Source organism: Blennius ocellaris (genome assembly GCF_963422515.1).
Source record: "Blennius ocellaris genome assembly, chromosome: 10".
NCBI lineage: Eukaryota > Metazoa > Chordata > Actinopteri > Blenniiformes > Blenniidae > Blennius > Blennius ocellaris.
This window is the reverse complement of record NC_137659.1, coordinates 20554059-20575175: the sequence shown is the minus strand read 5'-3', so window position 1 is coordinate 20575175 and position 21117 is coordinate 20554059. Positions and strand designations below refer to the sequence as shown.

Below are 21117 nucleotides of genomic sequence, written 5' to 3'. Positions count from 1 at the left end.
TATCAGTTTAAATTATACATTGAATACATTTCTCATGTCAGGGGCTCAAAAAAACATTTACAAAGGACAGTAACGTTTCTATTCTACAGTGATGAGAAATAAATAGAACAAGTTGAGATTGTTGATATTAAGGTTGAATGAAGGACCAAAATCACCACCAGAAGTTGACAATGGTTTTATCTAATGGCAAAATATTTAGGATTCATACTTATATTTGTCTGCAGTTTTTCATTACGGTATTCCTTTTTCATAGCATTGATTGATCCTCCATAAATAATTTTTTTATTGGACTCCTATAGATGTGCTGAAGCCCGGGGAAGTGGAGTCATGGCACAAATGCCAGAAACCAAAGACATTTTATCCTCGTGTTAATTGTAGGTGGATTTTTTAAAAATTTAGCTGCGCATTTTCCGTCCATAGGCACTTTTATTCCAGCGCGTTTGAGTTAAATAACTCTGAGGGCACATTTGCAGAGCTCCACGTCGTCACCTCCCTCACAGTGAGAACGACATATGTTGGATACGTTTCTTTAAACATTACATTCAGATTTAAGTATGTTTGGATCCAAGAGACTTGGTCTCTCTGTGTGTAATGGACTGGCAGCTGGTATTGACTGAAAATTGATTAAAAAAAAAAAAAAAAAAAAATAGAACTAAGGCCATTTTTGTGCATTTAATGACAGATTTGCGTGCCTGCACCATCCAGTCCACCATCTGCCCAGTTTTCGAGTTGTACAATGTAGCATGAATCACTAATTTCACGAGTAACACCTGCTGCCTCGTGTGTGACTCGCTGTACCAACTGGTGGTGCCAAGTGGTAATGCAACAGCTGTGTAAAGACCAATCATGGCCGGTTAGCGTCTGGACCTCAGACTTTCAACAGGTTGGGACATCACTTTCATTCTTTTTGACAGTCCGTGTTATTTTAGAATGTTTTGAACTGAAGATATGACATATTTGTCCTCTTGGAGGTGAAACTGGAATATTACATAAGTGTGCATTGACGATTACTGGGAAAGTTCGGACTTCCGAGTGGGGAAGAACTCTTATTTTTGGAAAGCGACACAATAAATAAATACTTTTAAGTTACACACTTAATTACGACCTCAAATCACTGCAGCGGAGGTTAAAATGGCCTGACTTCATCTGTTTCAGAGTTTCTTTACAAAACACTGTTGTATTTCAATGCGTTAGAACTATGAGTGGAAATCTATTGGCAATATTGATACGAGATGATTTTATGTCTGTTGTTTATGTGTGTGTTGATAACTGACTATCTGCAGATTGTCGTGGCTCGACCCTCTTGTCATGTGGAATGTGGGGCCGTCACGACTGGTAATTTTTCCAAACTTCAAGCTTAAATTCACATCTAACCGGACGGAGAAATATTATTTGGGGCGAAAAAGTCCGATTTTGCGAAATGGTAACAGCAACAGCATGTGTCGGGGGCCAACGGTCAGAGTTGACAGCTGTACAAACAGATGAGGACACTGATGCCGCTCGAGACGTGCAGGCCTTCGCCTCCTGCTTTTAGAGTAAAAGAACAAAAGGTGGGTGCAGTGAGAGGACAGCTCAACCCATTTTCCTCAATCGGCTTGGAGTCCAGAGCAACAGGAGCATTTCAGCAGAACTTGCGTCTTTAGAGAGAAACGATTACCATCAAATCAGTAAAACTCCAAACAAAAGTTTTTGGGGTTTTTTTTGCTCACCTTTTAAAATGCGAATGTAGACTTCCAGGGCAAATTTGAAAGCTGAATTTATTATTCAGGGTTGAAAGTGTAATGAGGTAACTCAGACGGCAGCCCTGAATCATCCAGGTTTGTTTTAAGGACTAAACTGTTGCATAAAAAAGGCTGTTCACCTCAAACCAAGGACCTTTCAGTTCTTTCTCAGAAAGAATCAATATTAAGTTAATGAGTGATCGACACGCTTTTTATCTCCCACACAGTTTGAAGGATCAATTCACCAGTGTTACACATGAAGTTAAAGAAAATCTGCTAAAATGGCTCAGTAATTTAAGGATGTTTCTGATATTTCTGAAAGAAAACCTAATTTTCCTTCTCTTGCAGTTTGGGTTTTTCATTAAGTAGCAGTCTCACAGAATTAATGAAGGGCTACTGTATTATTTATAAGCACTTAATGATTACTAAAGATTAGCATTTCTTCAGTTAGGCAATAATCTGCAGACTTCAGGATGTATTTTCTGATCGCATTAGTTCTCAATAACCATAGATAGACTCTTTTTTGGTTGGTGGTGACAAATCAAATTATTTTAGGTTGGAAATTGGACTTTAAGGGGAAAAAAAAACAAAAAAACTGAACCATGTTTCTCACCTATTCTCATTTTAGAGACAAACAAGTAAAAACTGTCACTACCTCCCAGTCCTGAATTAGATAACATCATACAGGACATGAATGGACACGTCATAGATTTTATTCCCCCCTACCAAGTTATATTAATAGCCTTGTTTGATTTTATTTTTTTTAAACTAAATTCAGGACTTTACTTGACCTTAACCTATTTTTTTGTTTTTTTTGTTTTTTTTTTGTCAGGGTCTTTTGAAACAGGTCATAACATCGAGCTTCCTCTTCAAAGCTTTAATCTCCCAGTGACACTGTTGGCTGCAGGTGGGAGCGTGTACTTTGATGAGTGTCTGTGTTTGCACTGTGATGGACTGATGACTGGTCAATTTGCTAAGTCAGCCCCCCCCCCCCCCCCCCCCCCCCCCCCTCCTGGTCCTGACTACCCATTTTGTAAATAGAGGAAGAGAAAGGGAAGAAGGTTTTACAGAAATGAGTCTTTGACAGTCTGCCAAAGATGTGTGGTGTTATTAGAGCATCTACACACAGAGTTTACACACAATCAAAGGATAAGATCACTTTTCACATAAAATAATTAATTTTGTTTTTTTCAAATTGTATTTGTTGAATTTTCTTCTTTTTTTTTTTAAGATAAGAGAACAAAAACACCAACAAATGAACAGAAAACAAGCATAACCAGAAAAAAAACAAAAAACATCAGTATCCTTAAGACAAACATCACACACACACACACACACTGATTCATCCCGGGGAGGGGGTTGGGGGTTGGAGGTCTGCACATAGCAGTCATTGCCAGCTTAATTAGTTGTCACATTCCATATCAATGCTGAGTCAGCAGATGTAATCAATAAAAAAAGTTGCCAAATTGTGTTGAAGCTTTTCAAATAACGTCGAAGGGAGAATCTGATCCTGAGATAATATCCTGACCGATCGGAGTGAGAGGGCTAATTTGTTCACTTCAGTATTTATATTTCTGCATTTCACATCATCAGCTACTCGTCTTAGCGATGTTTATAAATGCTAATCGAAAACCCAGATACGTATGAGGATCATCTTACACTTCCTCATTATCTGTGAATCGATGAATCACCACAGCCGAGGTGTTATGCTGCAGTTAATTTCACTTTTCTCTCAGGTGTCACATCTGAAAGCATCTTCCTTTTTTTAACTTTTTTTTTTTGCAGTGTATTCATTAAGAATCATGTATATCAGTGTCTGGGGTGGAAGCCCAAAAAGCAAGGCTCACTAGCATTTATTTTTTCTTTTAGAAACAACAAACTTTTGCTTGGTGTGAGATTTGTTTGTGTGTTTGTTATTCACTGACAGCCCCCCCCCCCCCCCCCCCCCCCCCCCACATAGCAATTCTAATTCTAACGTCGAGAATTTTAGTTGTACAATTCATTCCTTCCAAGCAGATTCAAGACGATATCCATGAGTATGTCTGAGCAGCAGTCGCCTTTTGTCGCCCACTTACTTTATTCTAAGAGTCACAGGATGATTTACAGGATGATTATCACCGATGTTAGTGAAAGTCAGGAGAATATAATATCAGTATAATACAACAAAGACATGGGCTAAGGTGTCCGTACAAGCATAAACATTTAAAATAAAAGCTTTCTGGCCACACAAAGTGCCGGGTCTGGGTTAAACAAGCTGTTTTGTTTTTTTTAAAGGAAGTCACATTGACTCAGCTGGAATGTGTTCAGACTCCGGTGCAGGTGAGTCAAAAATTCAGGTGTAATTCTGCATCGAGGTTGTAGTGCCGGGATGAAATGTCAAACCGGAGTGTAAGTGAAGGAAATCTTGGCTGGAGCCAATCGAGGGCCGATCAAGGGACATCATTTCATTGTTGACCTGGCTGTGTCCGACCACTTTTGTGTGTTTTTTAATGTCACCAGTTTTAAGCAGCAGGAGGCCCCGGTCAGAACGGTGAGGAAACGCTACATAACTTCTGAGGTGGCTGATAATTTTATAAAGATTTTAGAGAATATCCCAGCTGAGGTTTTACCCGCTCCATGTGATTTTATTGTTGACGATTTTAACAGTAAATTAAAGTCAACTCTAGACCTGGTGGCTCCAATTACTACAAGAATCCTTAATAAATCCAAACCACCAGCACCATGGAAAAACAGGGAAACTCACCAATACAAAATAAACTGCAGGATTGCCGAACGGAGGTGGAGAAAATCAAAACTTATGGTTCATTATCACATTTTCCGGGCCCACCTCAAAGCCTACAATAGAATAGTCAGACACTCAAGATTTTCATATTTCTCAAAACTCATCAGTGACAACAAAAATAACCCCAAACTCCTCTTCTCCACCTTCGACTTTTTAACAAACACCAATTTTAATAAAAACTCGCTCCCCTTTCCCTCCTTTTGCGAGGATTATGCCCACCACCTCAGAAGCAAAATAAATGACATCAGATCCAGTCTTTTACCTTTACAAACTGTACCTTTTAACTCACCTGGACTGGTGTCTTCACCAGAGGAATCACTGGACTGTTTTGCTCTGGTTGATGCAGGAACACTTGGTCGAGTTTTCTCCCAAGTGAAACCAACAACCTGTCTTTTAGATCCGATTCCTACCTCACTTTTTAAGTCATTTTATGGGTTCTTTGAGGAACAGCTTTTATACATGGTCAACTGCTCTCTTCAGACGGGTGTTTTCCCCGCCGCCTTTAAAACGGCGGTGGTGAGGCCCCTTCTGAAGAAGAGCAGTCTAGACCCCAAGGTTCTTAATAACTATCGCCCTGTATCCAACTTACCATTTTTTAGCAAAATTTTAGAAAAAATAGTTTTTAATCAATTAAATACATTTTTACTTACAAATAACATTTTAGAGAAGCATCAATCTGGTTTTAGGAAGAACCACAGCACAGAGACAGCCCTTTTAAAGATTTTAAATGACATCAGGCACAATCAAGACTCCCAACAACTCACAGTCTTGATTTTATTGGATCTTAGCGCTGCTTTCGACACTATTGATCATTGTATTTTACTTGACAGACTTAGAAATCTGGTCGGCATCTCTGGTAATGTTTTTAATTGGTTCAGTTCTTATCTCACAGATCGACGCTTCTTTGTAAGTTTGGATACACGTTCCTCAGGTACCCATGAAATCCACTATGGGGTTCCCCAGGGGTCGATCTTAGGCCCAATCCTTTTTAATTTATACATGCTGCCACTAGGGGATGTCATCAGGAGACACGGTGTCAGCTTCCACAGCTATGCTGACGACACACAGCTGTATGTGGCCGTGTCTCCTGATGACACAAGGCCGATTGATGCCCTTTTTAACTGTATTTTAGATATCAAGTCATGGATGGCAGCAAATTTCCTCCAGCTCAACCAGGACAAAACAGAGATTTTAGTTGTAGGTCCTGAACACCAGAGAGAGAAACTTTTACCAAAACTGCTAGATTTTAACTCATCTTCATTTATAAAGAACCTGGGCGTAACTTTTGACTCTGAGCTTAATTTTATCTCACACATCAAAAATGTCACAAAGACTGGTTTTTATCATCTGAAGAATATAGCCAGAGTCCGCCCATTTCTCTCTCAGGCAAACGCGGAGGTGCTAATGCATGCTTTTATCTCTTGTCGAATTGACTATTGTAACGCCCTGCTCTCTGGTCTCCCCAAGAAAACTTTAGCACCACTACAACTCCTACAAAACTCTGCCGCACGAGTGCTGACGAGGACCAGAGGGCGGGCCCACATCACGCCTATTTTAAAATTGCTGCATTGGCTCCCCGTTCGCTTCAGGATCGATTTTAAGGTTCTTTTACTAGTTTTTAAGTGTCTTAATGGTTTTGCACCCTCTTATTTATCCGAACTACTTTTATCATATCAACCCTCGCGGGCCCTGAGGTCCTCCAGCACCGGCCTTTTAATTGTCCCTCAAACGAGGACCAAGACTCACGGGGAGGCTGCGTTCAGCTCCTATGGCCCCCGTTTGTGGAACAGCCTGCCGGGGAACCTCAGGGCTGCAGAGTCCATTGAGGTTTTTAAAAAAGGGTTAAAAACTCACCTTTTTAATCAGGCTTTTAACTGATTTTATACATGTATGTGTGTATATAGTTATGTATTTGATCAATGTATTTATCTACTTCTATTTATTTATTTCAGATAATTATCTAATTTTCTTTTTTATCTCCAGTGGTTCCTCTAGGGGGCGCTACACTGGTGGTGGCCGGTTTTTGCCACTGGTGGAGCCGTCCCATGGGTTTCCCTGCCCGGGCACCTGGCAGGTCCCCCGCGTATGCGGTGGGATTGGCTTGTCTGCCCGGTTGGGGGGGGATCTGTGGGGCGGCGCCCCCTGTGGTCGGAAGTTGTGCCGCCCCCAGTGTGGACGGCCCAAATATGTCCCTTTCCTCACCTTAGTCCTCAGTGTCCTGCCATGTCTCCATATCACTCGGCATGTCTTCACCTATGATGTGTGTCTGCATGTGTGCGTGTGTGTTCACCTGCTTTTTATTCATCTATTTTATCTTTGCACTGTTTTTAATTTTTGTGGAAGCACTTTGTGTTGCTTAATGTATAAAAAGTGCTATAGAAATAAAGATTATTATTATTATTATTATTATTATATTATTTACCCAGAATGCTTTGGTGACTATAGTGGATATTTCATTTTTAAGTTTGCGTGAAGGAGGTAAACCCGAAAGCATGCTGACATTTTCATCATATTTTGTGTTTTGCACCAGTTGCTACCAACCACAACCATGGTGAGGACAGTAATAGAGACCAGGTTTGATCTCCTGAGAAAGAAATTCACACAAATTGTACGGTAAATGTAACCCATCATGCACGCCTAGCTGTCTTAATGTAATGACTACCGGCCAGGCCCGGAGTGGCGAATCAGGAGGACCGGGACAATTCCCGGTGGGCCGGTCTGATGTTTGGGCTGTTCCGCTGTTCCCAGGCGACCTCCGCCTCCCTCCTCTAGAAGCGTCTTTTCTTTAAAATAAACTTTATTTAAAGTTTGCCACGAGCAGCTTCTCTTTTTTCACAGACGCACCCTGATGGCCTGCACTCGGTCTGTTGTTTTCTTAAAGCTACATTTTCAATCATTATTTCATTATTTCACATTACTGAAAGGCTCAGGTCAGGTTTCGCTGAAGTGATCGGGAACATTACTTCACTAGTGTTCTGTACATATATATCTTCCTCAAGGAGTTAGTGAAAGGCGATCACGTTGCTGTGACAGTCAGACCGCACTTCCACTAGGTGATGTAATAATAATCCGCCGGCGGCGAAGGTTAGTGACGTCAGTTGTGGTGAAAAAAACAACAAACTTCTGAAAATAGACTACAAAAAGAACATTTCTAACACTTTCCCCTGTGCTTCTTACCACTGATATAAAAATACAATATAAACCATACATAAACCAGCTAAATATTTGAAACAAAGCACAACATTAAAAATATAAACCAAAGTCTTTTGTGTCTTTAGCATGATTATTCTTTGTAATGTAACACTTCACAGTCTGGTTTGTACCAAAGATGGAATCCAAGATGTCTGCCGCTAAACAAAAAGAAATGTTAAATATTTGAGCAAATAATAGCCATAGACTCATCATCTTAACATCTAGTCCGAGGCTTTTGTATTCAACTAATTAGATATATGTGGTTTTAGATACCTAGCTCCCATGCATTCTTCTGATAGAGTCCAAGGATGGCTGCCACGTTAGTTATGTAACATGAACTCCACTTGGGGGGCCGAGGGGAGGGTGCAGGCGCTCACGCTACGACTGAGTTCTGGCAAAAAACACAAGCATTTTAAATGTTCCTGGCAACCCGAGGACATCCAGGCTCGGAAGAAGGGGAAACTTGACTGATCAGAACAAGGGACAGGAGGGAGCTGTGGTCATTGTGGAGTCGGCGAGGGTCTCTTGGTGTCCCAACTGGTGTCCCAACTGGTGTCCCAACTGGTGTCCCAACTGGTGTCCAGCGCCTCAGAGACCGAAGCTGTCGTCATGTGCGGCTCGCCACTGAAACAGGTGGAAAGCCGTTATACCTCACACCTGCAACTACATAGAGTTGTGAGGGAGAGATTGTGATGGAGGCCAGCGACACACTGCTCTCTCTGCTGAGGTCAGCGGGGAAATGATCGACTGCTGCCTGGAGCCAAACACAGAGAGAGAAGGAGAAGGAGCGTCCTCCCCCAGGTTGTCTTCCTGAACAACGGAACAATAGACTGTCTGCATTCGCTGTGTGTAAATGTGTTTATTTGATTAGTTTCACTGCACGTTAGCTATACCGTGTATAATCATGCTTGTGACAAATAAAAGTCTTGGAGTCCCCTGAAGGTGAAACAAACTAAACCCGCCAACAAGGGGAAAAAAAAAAAGAGGGAGAGAGAACAAATCCGACTACTGTCACTATGCCAAACTCTTCAAAGTCATTTCACGTCATCTTTATGAAAGCAAAAAAAAAAGACAGACCTGCAAGCTGAACTGGAGCAGCAGGATGATTCAGAGTTCAAGGCAACAAGCGGTTTAAATAACAAATAACAACTATTGAAAAGGACAGCGACACTTAACACTGACACAATAACCATGCGAGTGAAGGACAAAGGGTTGACTGGCTCTGTCGTGAGCAGGTGAGAGAGGAGGAGAAGGAGGAGGTCATGTGAGGTGATGCTGCAGGGAAGATGTGGGAAAATGACAACAAAAACGACAAAACGGCCAACCCGTCACAGGAGGATATCACGGTTACTGAGTTTGCAGGGACTGGGCACACGAAAAGAGGGTGTGGAACTTCTACTTATCAACATTCAGGTCTGGAAATGAAGCAAAATCTGCATATTTCCCTTTATCATTCATCAGGATTTTGCCCATGCACAAAACACTATGTTATTATATATTATTATTTTTTTATATATATATTTTCTTCCCCTCTCTGTGTGGTGTCGGGACGCCAGGCATCTGCAAGTTAAAAAACAACAACAACAACAACAACAAAAATAACATGAGTCTAGAGCCAATTTTATTTTGTTAAAGTGAGCCATCTTTTCAAATGTGTGGTTAATTTCTATGACATTTGGTATTATTGATTTCATTTGTGTGTTTTTTAGATACCTACTGAGTCAGGAAATCCCATTTTCTTTGTCACTGTCACCGGATTGGTATTAAATTGAATAACACCCTGATTACGTGACTCAGAATCATTTAAGTTCAAGTGAGGTTGTGCCGAAGCAATATTTACAAAAACCTAGGAAAGAAATGGATGTATTCTATCTACTTCAAAACAACTGTTCCTTAAAAATATAAAGAAAAGAATAGGGGGGGGATCAAAATTTAAAAGCTTGTAATTTTTTTTGAATGTTTTTGTGCAATTTAAGTGGGATACAGAGGGCAGATGCAAAATCACACTGACGCACGACAATTAGGGGCCTGTGTTTGTCTCATAAATCCTAAAATAGTGTATTTGTTTCCTAATATACCACAATATTTCTTCAACTGGGAATAAAATCAAGTTCAAACCCCAAATCACAACTTGGATCTCTGCATGCCGCAGCACAGATGGCTCCAACTCCACATGTCTTGTAAAATGTGTAAGAGAGAGAGAGAGAGAGAGAGAGAGAGAGAGAGAGAGAGAGAGAGAGAGAGAGAGAGAGAGAGAGAGAGAGAGAGAGAGAGAGAGATCTCAGTATTCGGCAGAGGAGAACAAAGACGTTATTGGATCAGTCAACAAACCAGCATGAACCTTGGATTTTGTGTTGTGTAATATTATTGACTCTGTAAACATGTGGGTCACACAGTCTCACAATGTGCAGCTTATTCTGTTAAAAAAAAGGAAAAAAGTATTTCATCTAAAAAAAGAGTACATGTGTTTTTCAACAAAATGTTCCCATTTGTGCTTGTGATCATAATAGTCACACTTGTTCACGTGATTGGATGAGGAATAAACACGTGTAATAAAGAAGTAGAATAAATTAATGTATTTACTACGATTTCAACCGGTAACCCACTGCAACATTTTACTGTACAATCAAATGTGTATACAATATCAGCTATTAAAAATAAAAGCACAATAATCACATAGCATGTAGCATTTCAGCCTTTGGTGCAGTTAATACCTCTGTGGGTAATGTAACTTTGCTAATCAATTACTTCATGCTGTCATCATCAGACTGTTGGCCTTTACTATATTGCACACTTTGCAGTGTTTTTTTTAACTGATCTGCTGACTGGGTTGCTCTCTGAGGTCAAACATCAGGCCTGATGAAGTCAATCAATCAATCACTTCAAGCATGTCCTCCCCAAAAGTCCAAAGATTATCAAACAGGAGGTTTCAGACTCAGACTCAAATTGAATCAACTCGCTAAGTTGATACTAAGGTATGTGAAGAGAATCAAATGAAAGCTCTATAAATATTGCAGGTGTGTTGAAGGAGGAGTCTCCACCCTGTACATAATTGTGGAATTTCCACGATTTCCACGATGTGGAAATTTTGGAATACGTAATCTTCCCGTGTGTGTGTGTGTGTGTGTGTGTGGGTGTGTGTGTGTGTGTGTGAAATATGGACAGAACTCCATGAAGCTCTGCTCTGATTGCTGCACACTAAAGTACACACGAACCCCTACGCACACATTAGGAAACCTGAGCAAACAGTCGCATTTGATCCTTTTCTTTTTTCTTTTTTTTTCTTTTTTGGGGGGGGGACTACAGGTTTCCTATAAAAGTCCGAGCTGCGCCTCAGATCCTCTGCCCTGCTGGTCTGCAGAACCCCTCCATCCACCATGAAGCATCTAGTCCCTCTTGCACTGCTCGGATGCATCGGTAAAGAAAAAAAGACAACAACAAAAAGTGCACAGGTTGAATCACTGACAACGCATTGTGTTAAATCTGATGTCCTTCTGTTATTTGCAGCCGTCGTCGTCGCGGTCCCCATCGACCACACGCTGAAATGGTGCGTCAAGTCGGACGTGGAGCTTCAGAAATGCTCGGATCTTTCAACCGCAGCTCCCGTCTTCTCCTGCGTGAAGCGAGACAACAGCAAGGACTGCATCGCTGCCATCAAGGTGAGCCATCCCGCAGCGCAGCACACTCCGTGCACACGCAATCCGGGGGTTGGCAGTGGAATGCAAGATGCAAACTTTTGTAAAATCTTAAAATTCAATTCTAAGTTGCAAAAAAAAAAAAAAAATGTGATGGAAAATCAAACGTGCCACACGAGAAAGTTAGAATATACACATATGTTTCTTTTTTTAATTGTAATTGTTATTCAATGTTGTTTAAAGGTGTAAAGAGCACTTCAGGCACGTAATTCCTCCAGGGGGACTTAATAAAAAAACACACACACACACACACACAAAATTGTACAATAGCTACTACTTTTTCTACTTTAGTAACTCCAGAATTTTTTTTTATAATCATATGTCATTTGTATTTGATTAAAAAAAAAAGAGAGAGAGATGGAAAAACACTTCTTGCCTTTCTAAAACTAAAGTTAAACGAATTTCCTGTATTATTATTATTATTAGTATTATTATTATTATTATTATTATTATTAATAATAATAATAATAATAATAATATTAATAATAATAATGATGATAATAATTTATTTTTTTATATTTTTTTTTACCACAATATATTTTCATTTTGCGCAGAAAAGCAGTTTGAATATGACTTATATATGAGTATATGTTTGTAAAATGCAACTTATATTAGTTTTGTGTACATTGGCCACCTCATCACATATGGGGGGAAAAACACACCTGTGTTCATGTAAGGTGTGAAGTAGAGGTGTTGTCCAATATGATAATTCTCTTCTACATAATATTTCAATATCCAGCACCACCCAAATCTCCTAATAAAGTATGCAGAATTAATGCAACGTAAAGTTGCTGTTCTTAAATGTCTACTTATGGTATTGGTTTTCGTTTTTACTGATTTCATTGCATTATCAGCAGGAATTAAACTGTTGAAATTACAGAGAAGTGAAATATAAGTAATGTCACTTTTATCCAAGGAGTTGTGAATAATTGTAGTAAACCCTAGTTGAGTTTTTTTTAACTCGACAGACTATTTTTCTTTTATTTGCACAGCAGACTATTTGTTAGAAGGAAGGTCACTTGGCAGCTCATCTTAAAAAATTCTGACATTTAAATCAAATGTTTGCCAACTACAATCTGTATCGTATCAAACTTCACAGCAGCTGAGAAATGTTGAGGTTCTAAAGTAAAGAAAATACTTCCATTTAACATGGACAAAATGATTCATTTTATCTGCCCTTAGTATTATGTTTGATATGTGGAGAGAAACATCCAAAAAGTTATCTTGAAAGATTTAAAACAGCTAAAACTACTGGAGAAACGTAACGTCGGAGAAACAGCTGAAACTTCCCAAAATGGCCAACATGGGTAAAGCAGCTCAAATCATTCAAAACCACTATCAAACAACTTACATGCTGTTTTAAAAGGTAAACTATTGTAATTTCTAGAAATGTTAAAATGGTTAAAACCATCAGAAAGCTTCTGTTTTTTTAACTCTCAATATGGTTGACTGAATGAAAATGGATTAAAGCGTTAAAACAGACAAAACGTCTAAAATGGCCATTAAAGGCTAGAAAATGTAAAACACACTGAAAAACTTAATACTGCATAGATTTTATTGCTCTAATTTGAAATTATGAAACCTATAATGTAAGTCACGTATGTCAGTCATGTACGGTATAGTTTTGTCTCCAGGCACATTTAATAGAGTGTAAAGAGCCTGCCTGGCTGCACATCCTGCTGCCATCTTGACAAGGCGGTTGGATTAACGGGCGTTTGCTGACGGCGTGTGCTTGCTTAACAGGCTGGCGAGGCTGACGCCATCACGCTGGACGGAGGGGACGTATACCTCGCTGGGCTGAAGAACTACGACCTGCAGCCCATCATTGCCGAGGACTACGGCTCCAGTAGGTTTGCCAGCGGGAACGACCGGGGGCAGAGACGTTTGTTGATACTGTGCTCACTTGGCTGGCCTTGTTCTTCTTGCTCAGCCTCCGACACCTGCTACTACGCCGTGGCCGTGGTGAAGAAGGGCACGGACTTTAAAATCAGGGATCTCAGGGGGAAGAAGTCGTGCCACACCGGTTTGGGGAAATCTGCAGGCTGGAACATCCCCATTGGAACTCTGTTGTCCATGAACGTGATTGAGTGGTCTGGCATTGAAGACAAACCAGTGGAGGAGGGTGAGTGAAGGCCTTGTCGGGTAAACTTAAGTAAATACAACTTAACAGTGTTGTTGTGCTTAGAGGGTTAATGTGGGAGGTAATAAAGTGCGGGTACTTCAGTTTCCAGTACCTCCTGGCCAAGTGCCTCCCTAAAAACCGGCTGATAAACGCTAGAATGGGCGTTTTGAGTTACACAGAGAACAAATGATCCCTTTGCTTGTGCATCAGCGCACATGCACACGGTGAATTCGAAGCCACAAGGCTCCAAGTGAGACAGAAAACTTTAATCAGTACAGTTGCAGCAACAAAATTGAGCTCTTTTTGAGCTCCTGTCAGGATCAATAAAGTACCAAGATCAAGAAATCTACTAAGAAATCTCTAAGTCTGATTTGTTCTCTTGTTTAACCAAAGGGGAAAAAAAAAAAGTTGGATTAAGAGCTCTACTTTAGCCACTTTATATTCCTGACTTTACAGGTATTCCGTATTTAAAAAAACCAAAAAAAACCCTGGAAAGAAACAATCTGTCTCATTGTCTTCAGATACTTGTTAATAATATCCAAATTTGTCTAGTTTTACATTGAGAAAAAAATAAACTCCACTCACTTGCAAAGACCTTCAGAGACTAAGCCTTCTGAAGAGTTAACATTTAAAAAAAAAAAAAGTGAAATATTGTGAACCTGCTCCTTGTTTCTGCAGCGGTGGCCAACTTTTTCCAGGCGAGCTGCGCGCCAGGAGCAACGGTGGGCAGCAAGCTGTGTGCAGCGTGCAAAGGAGACTGCTCCAGGTCCCACAGGGAGCCTTTCTACGACTACGACGGAGCGTTTCAGTCAGTGACCATCTCAAGTGACTTCTGCTCACGTGACCGATCCCTTTGTGATTTTTTTTTGGTGTGGATTTCTTTTCATCCAATGTTTTCCATTCTTCAGATGTCTGGCTGAAGATGCTGGCGATGTGGCATTTGTGAAACATCTCACTGTACCTGGTCAGTATCACTTTGTATGGATTATATACGGTGGTGTGATTCTACACGAGGTGTAATGAAACTTTATTTAATTAAAAAAAAAAAAAAAAAAAATCAGCCTTGTCCACCCATCCAGGTCTCTTTCGGTCTAATATGAAACCGATCACTTATTGCAGCATCGTCATGTTTAATTATTTCAGTGCATATATGCATACGCTTTTGCACAAATAAATAGTTTATGTGAGAATGTAAAGAAAACGGATGTCATGTTTTCAGATTCAGAGAAGTCCAAATACGAGCTGCTGTGCAAGGACAACACCAGAATGCCCGTCGACAGCTACAAAAGCTGCCACCTGGCCCGCGTGCCGGCTCACGCTGTCGTCACCCGCAAGGATCCTCAGCTCGCCGCCGCGATCTGGGGGAACCTCACAACAGTGCGGGTAAAGCGCAGATTTGGAAAAAAAGAACAGAGAAGATGTCCAACGTGGATCTCGCACTGTGCTTTCCTATTGACGGGTGTCTGTTTTTTGGCGTCTTTACAGGGCATTAACCTTTTCTCCTCTGAGGCGTACGCACCTGCCAAGAATCTGATGTTCAAAGACTCAACACAGAAGCTGGTGATGCTGCCGCCAAACACAGACTCCTTCCTGTATCTGGGTGCAGCGTACATGAGCGTGGTCCGCTCCCTCGCAAAAGGTGAAGGAAAGGCACTTGTTGGACCACTTTCAATTGAGTGTTGTCAAACACTAATTCATGACTTTTTTTTTTTTTTTTACATTTGAAACATTTTTAAACACCAATACATCCCATTTAGATATAGTGCAATTCAATTTTTCTAAAGTGCAAAACTCACCAAAATGGCATTTTAATTCACAACTTTAAAAAAAAAAAGATTTGAAATAGATGATATTCTCACTAGATATCTTTAAAAACGTCTCTCATGGAGCACTACAACTATGCATTTGCTGCTAAAACAGTGTTGTTTTTGCCAAAATATAATCTGTGATCGTCATTAACTTGTTACAGTTTGTTTTAAAGAAACTACAAAAAAAGTGTATATAGTTTTATCTAGACACTTGAGATGGTGCAAAGATAATTAGTGAAACGTTAAACAGATTCATCCGTATCCTAAATAAGCAACACTCTCTGTGATGACTCTCCGTTGTGCAGATTTTGGTATGAAAGACCTGCAGAACGTCAAAGGGAAATCCTTGGCGTGACCAGGATAATGTCACGTCCATTTCAAATTAAGTCTAATTCCCCTTTTTAAAAAACAATGACGAGTGTGAAAATAGACCAGTGGTAGCGACACATTTTGAAAAAGAACACAAAGCTCATACACACACTTACCGGTAACAAACTTGTGATAACATGAGCTTTCATCGGCCTTTAAGAGGAATCACTAATACCAAGAAGAATTACTATCAAACCCCACAAAAGAACGTCTATAAGGCCATAAATAAAGACAGATCTTCTTGGTGATTCACAGGATGTGACCAACACACATCATTATAGTCAAGGTAATTGTTGTTTTCATATTATACGTCTCTCTCCAGAGCCAACGCCAGGCGTTGCATCTTCTGCCATTAAATGGTGCGCCGTGGGTCACGCAGAGACCGCCAAGTGTGACGAGTGGAGCATTAACAGCGTGGTCAATGACGCCTCCTCCATCGAGTGCCAGAGTGCCGTCACAGTTGATGAGTGCCTGAAAAAGATTATGGTAATAACATGAGGCACCTATGGAAATATGGACACTTTTGTCTTTTTTTGGGGGGGCATTTGTGTCTGATTATCGTCTATTTGACCTCATGTGCAGCGTAAAGAGGCTGACGCCATGGCGGTGGACGGAGGACAGGTGTACACGGCTGGAAAATGCGGTCTGGTTCCTGCAATGGTGGAGCAGTATCAGAATGGTATGATGCTTTGAAACCACAGAAACTATATATATATATATATATTCATAAGCTTTATGTGCAAATGAATAATAATTTAATATTCATTATTTCCCCCCCATAGATCTCTGTGGCTCCTCACAAGGTAATTATGCCAATGTTTTTTGTTTTTTTAAGAAATCCCATTATTGCAGTTTGTTGACCTTTATTCAGACTTTTTGGGATCTATAATCCATAGATAAGCTTTATTTGCTGTTAATTAATTCTAAATGAACTGATAAAACTGTACATTTCTTCAAATTGAATCCCAAATGCTATAATTTCACCCTTAAAATTACTACGTGATCAAATGAGATGGAAAATTTAAGACAGTCCTATTTGTATGAGTCTTTTTCTGTTCGATTAAAATGTGTGGTTTCACCGTGCAGTACAAAAATCTGAGCTTGTTCCACTTTCAGCCAGTGCTTCGTCGTACTATGCCGTTGCTGTGGTGAAGAAGACCTCAGGGGTGACGTGGGAGAACCTGCGGGGCAAGAGGTCTTGCCACACGGGCATGGGTAGAACGGCTGGCTGGAACGTCCCCATGGGCCACATTTACCAAAGGACCCAAAGCTGTGACTTTGGTAAATATATGCTTTATTTATTTTTGCCACTGATACACAATCCCTTAATACAACAATCAGAACAACAAAAGAAGAAAAGAACTTCAGTGAGGAGAAACGATGCCAACTGACGTAACAGCAGGGCCATAAAGCAACATGCTTTTGTCAATAGTTGTAGCGTTGCAGAGCCGCTGTCTCCGTCCGTCTGTGACTTTGTCGCTCCTCTCCTCAGCCAGGTTCTTCAGCAGCGGCTGCGCTCCAGGAGCCGACCCCAGCTCTACGCTGTGCGCACAGTGCAAAGGCAGCGGCAGGGCCGTGGGAGACGAGGCCAAATGCAAAGCCAGCGCCGAGGAGCAGTACTACGGTTACGCTGGAGCTTTCAGGTAAGGTAGCGCGTATGGGAGTGTTCAGTGTTCGCTCTGAGTTGTGATTACAGTTCACAACAAGTAACTGAGATCAATGATCAAAAGTTCAAGGTCATTTTAAAATGGCTGCTTATTATTGGTAAGGTAGTTTCCCCCACAATTAAATAGAAACATAAATATATATCAATAAAATAAAAAAAAAGCTCAAACTTGACTTACATTTTGTGTAATTCTATGTTCGACGTTTCATTACAGGTGTCTGGTTGAAGGCGCTGGTGATGTGGCCTTCATTAAACACACAATTGTTTCAGAAAACAGTGACGGTGAGTGTGTTGAACCTGCTCATCGACGAGCTATGAGAGTTCAGCTTATCTGAGCTCTGTACCGCCTGTCCTCCTCACAGGAAACGGTCCGGCCTGGGCCCGTGATGTCAAGGCCGAGGACTATCAGCTGATCTGTCCCAATAAGAGTCCAATGCCCATCTCTGATTATGCCTCCTGCCACTTGGCTGCGGTGCCCGCCCACGCCGTGGTGACTCGCCCCGAGGCTCGTGACGAGGTGATCCGCGTCCTCCGGGACCAGCAGGTCAGTGATCAACGTTAAAGTCACTCGCAGATGAAAATAGGCCGGGAATCTACCCATTTCTATTTTGGGGAGTCGTACGTGCCTAAAAGTCGACACTTCCTGTACCGCAGACACTTTTTCCTCTGTGCCACAAGAAATCTTCATTTACAGTAACCAACAAGAACTATCAAGACTGTATTGGGCAACATAAATCCCTCCATCCATCCATCCCTCCAATCTAATTATTTGCTTATTCGTTCACACACACGTACATCCATTATTATTATTATTATCCTTTATTACCTTTATTGAGTCATATATAACCATCTATGTACCTGCACTTTTGGCCTTTCTGTTTACAGATGGAACTATTTATCATATCCTGTACATTTTTATTCTGTATCCTCCTCATTATGCCAGAATTCACCCTGTAGAGGGGCACGAATATCTCCTTTGTATAAAATGCCAATGAAGTATATTTTTTTAAATTTCTAATCATCTAATTTGTGATGTTTACTTTGCAACTGATTAAAATTTTACGCTGAACGTGATATTTTTGATTGCAGTTGTTTCATTCAGCTATCAATCCAAAGTGTAGTTTTAATTTGAAGAGAATTATCCCCAAACTGAGTAAATGGCTGACATTCTTCTTGAAAATGCAACAAAACTGATTATCTAAAAGGCCAGTACTTGTGTTTTTACTGTGTCATAATGATCTACTTATTTCAATCAGTGCTACTGTGTGTTGTTTATTACAGGGCCACATTTGTTAAATTGTGGTACTTGAAGTTAACTCTTGTACCGCTCATGATAGAACAGCAACCGAGATTGTTTCACTATAAGGCTATAATGTACGGATTCAGATTCAAAAACTTTTATTTGTGAACAAATGGTTTATTATTGGCACAATAAAAGCTGCTTCTTACGATGGATCACAAACAGTCCTAGTCAACTGAGTCTCTCTATTTTAAATCTGAATGTGTTTTCTTCTTTTTTTGCCCCTATAGACCAGGTTTGGAACAGGCGGCAGTGATGCAACGTTCCAACTGTTCCAGTCAGAAAATGGGAAGAACCTCCTCTTCAAGGACTCCACCAAGTGTCTCCAGGAGATTCCAAGTGGGAGCGATTATCAGCAGTTTTTGGGACAAGAATATATGTCAGCCATGTCCTCACTCAGACACTGCAGTGACAGTACTCCAGGTTTGTACTCAAAAATGTATCTTGCTGTGGAAAACTTCTGTGTTCATTCTTTATTATGATTATGCATTCAGATATGCCAGGGGTCTGCAACCAACAGTTCTGGAGCCACATGCAACTCTTCAAGCTATATGTAGAGACTCCTTGTCCATTTGTCCATCAATCTTCTGTACTGCTTTATTCAACTCAGGACTGGAGAAAGTGCCAAATCAATCAAGCTTTCAACTCCAGCTGTCAATAAGAGCAATCAAAATAAGATTCTTTTTTTTTTTAATTAAATGTAAGAGTTTAGCGTCTTCTTTTTCTGTAACATCTAAAAGCATCTCCTGCTTTGGTTACAAGCCTCTGGCATGTGTGAGACGCACCAACTGTTGGCTCCTACTTCAACTTGTGTTTCTGCTCTGCATTTTCAACTTGGTTTTCTTCTTCCCAACAGATCTGGAGAAATCTTGCACTTTTCATTCTTGTCAGATGGCGTAATGAAGACATGGACCGGACACAGTCTCACTCAGCTCTCTCTGATTCATCCTCCCCACACACACTTTCCGCACTCAACCCAAACATCGCATTGTGTTTTTTATTACTGATCCTATTGTAGACCTGTTTTTAGAGGTGCAATCAGCAGAGAAATACCACCAACCTACCAATCAAAGAGGACGTGGCTGATTGTGTTCACATGCATTTTATTATTCATGTCAGACTGCTTTTCCTATTGAGTCCACTATGTTTTGCTGACATATGCTTGACTTTTCTCTAATAAACCCTTTTAAATGTTATTCTGGTATGACTCTTTCTTCAAAAGAGTAAATACAAACCACAATCTTAGCTAGATGTGCCAAAAAGGTTTGGATCACGAGCTGTAGTTTCACTATAAAACTATAAGGTTGTTATTAATACACATGAGGTTTTATGCAGCAAGCCAACATAAGTTTAGCATTTTGATGATATCGAAGTGGTATTGTAATTACTGCATTACTGTTACAAAAAGGCACAATGATAGATTATTTTTGTAAATAAGGCTGTAAAACCACATTTTTAAATTCAAAACAGCCCTCATGAGATTAGATAAAAACATATTTCACAATGTACCTTTTCTGGAAGTTGTCTCCCTGAGGTTTTTAACGAACAAGTTCTCCTGACAGTGATGAACGTTTTTTCAATCTATTTAAATGCACATTGAAACATTTACGAAATATCTTCAGTTTCAAAACGCTACTGCTTTTCCCAAAACTACACAAAAAAAGAAATTAAGTAAGCAATGAATTTGTCTTTGGATGGAATCTGTTCCGATGAATGACATAAATACCAGCGTCTATAATTACTGAGTAGCCTTGAAACCATTTACAAAAAAAGCCAAATCAACTCCAAATCTGCTCTCCATTCTGAACCTCATACCTGAAGATGGCACATGGCTGTTTTGAGTTGTTTCATAACATCTGCTGCAAATTAAATATGTCTTTGACACTGAACTTCACAACACAAAAAAGTACAATTTGATTTGTGTTTGTGGAACTTTCACACAAGCTATGGACTTTGCATTGTTTGCAAATTAAATAATAACATTATTGCTGACATAAATGCTAACATCGTGTCTGAGCTGATTAAATATCTTAGAAAAAGTTAGTGAAAAGGCCTATCAGGCAGGCTAATGGGATTTAAGGTTTTTGGGAACAAGAGAAACTTACATCAATTAAAAAAAACAAAAAAAAAACAGAAACAAATGCAAAGTTCATAAAAAAAGAGATTGTCATCCAGCCTTGTGATCAGTGTAGACTTTGCTTTGTAAAATCAATGATGAAGTGAAGCTCGAGTGGATCAAACGTTTCAAGCTGCTGATTGACACGATCAAGGAAGCCTCCTCAAGGCCATTCTTGTGACTTCCATTGATTCCCAGAACACTCAAATATAGACAGAAAATGGAAATATTATTATCAATATTATGTCTCAACAAGGCTACAAGACATGTGTTTCTTCATTGTTTCGAGATCTGAGTGGATCCAAAATTCAAGCTCTTTTGATCAAGGAAAAGTTAGTGAGAAATA

General features: G+C 40.2%; 1 protein-coding gene across 1 annotated transcript; it reads left to right on the top strand.

Annotated features, from left to right (window-relative positions):
* Nucleotides 1-8886: 8886 nt before the first annotated feature.
* On the top strand, nucleotides 8887-19637 carry tfa (transferrin-a; the record flags this gene model as incomplete). The annotated part of the gene is made up of 18 exons (XM_080503595.1): nucleotides 8887-8930; nucleotides 11057-11112; nucleotides 11203-11354; nucleotides 13134-13236; nucleotides 13321-13512; nucleotides 14191-14320; nucleotides 14421-14476; nucleotides 14732-14895; nucleotides 14998-15151; nucleotides 16012-16175; nucleotides 16272-16368; nucleotides 16472-16492; nucleotides 16806-16970; nucleotides 17182-17332; nucleotides 17570-17637; nucleotides 17718-17899; nucleotides 18886-19078; nucleotides 19512-19637. 18 exons carry the CDS (start codon nucleotides 8887-8889, stop codon nucleotides 19553-19555), a joined length of 2136 nt encoding a protein of 711 aa, XP_080359721.1. The 3' UTR covers nucleotides 19556-19637.
* Nucleotides 19638-21117: the final 1480 nt, after the last annotated feature.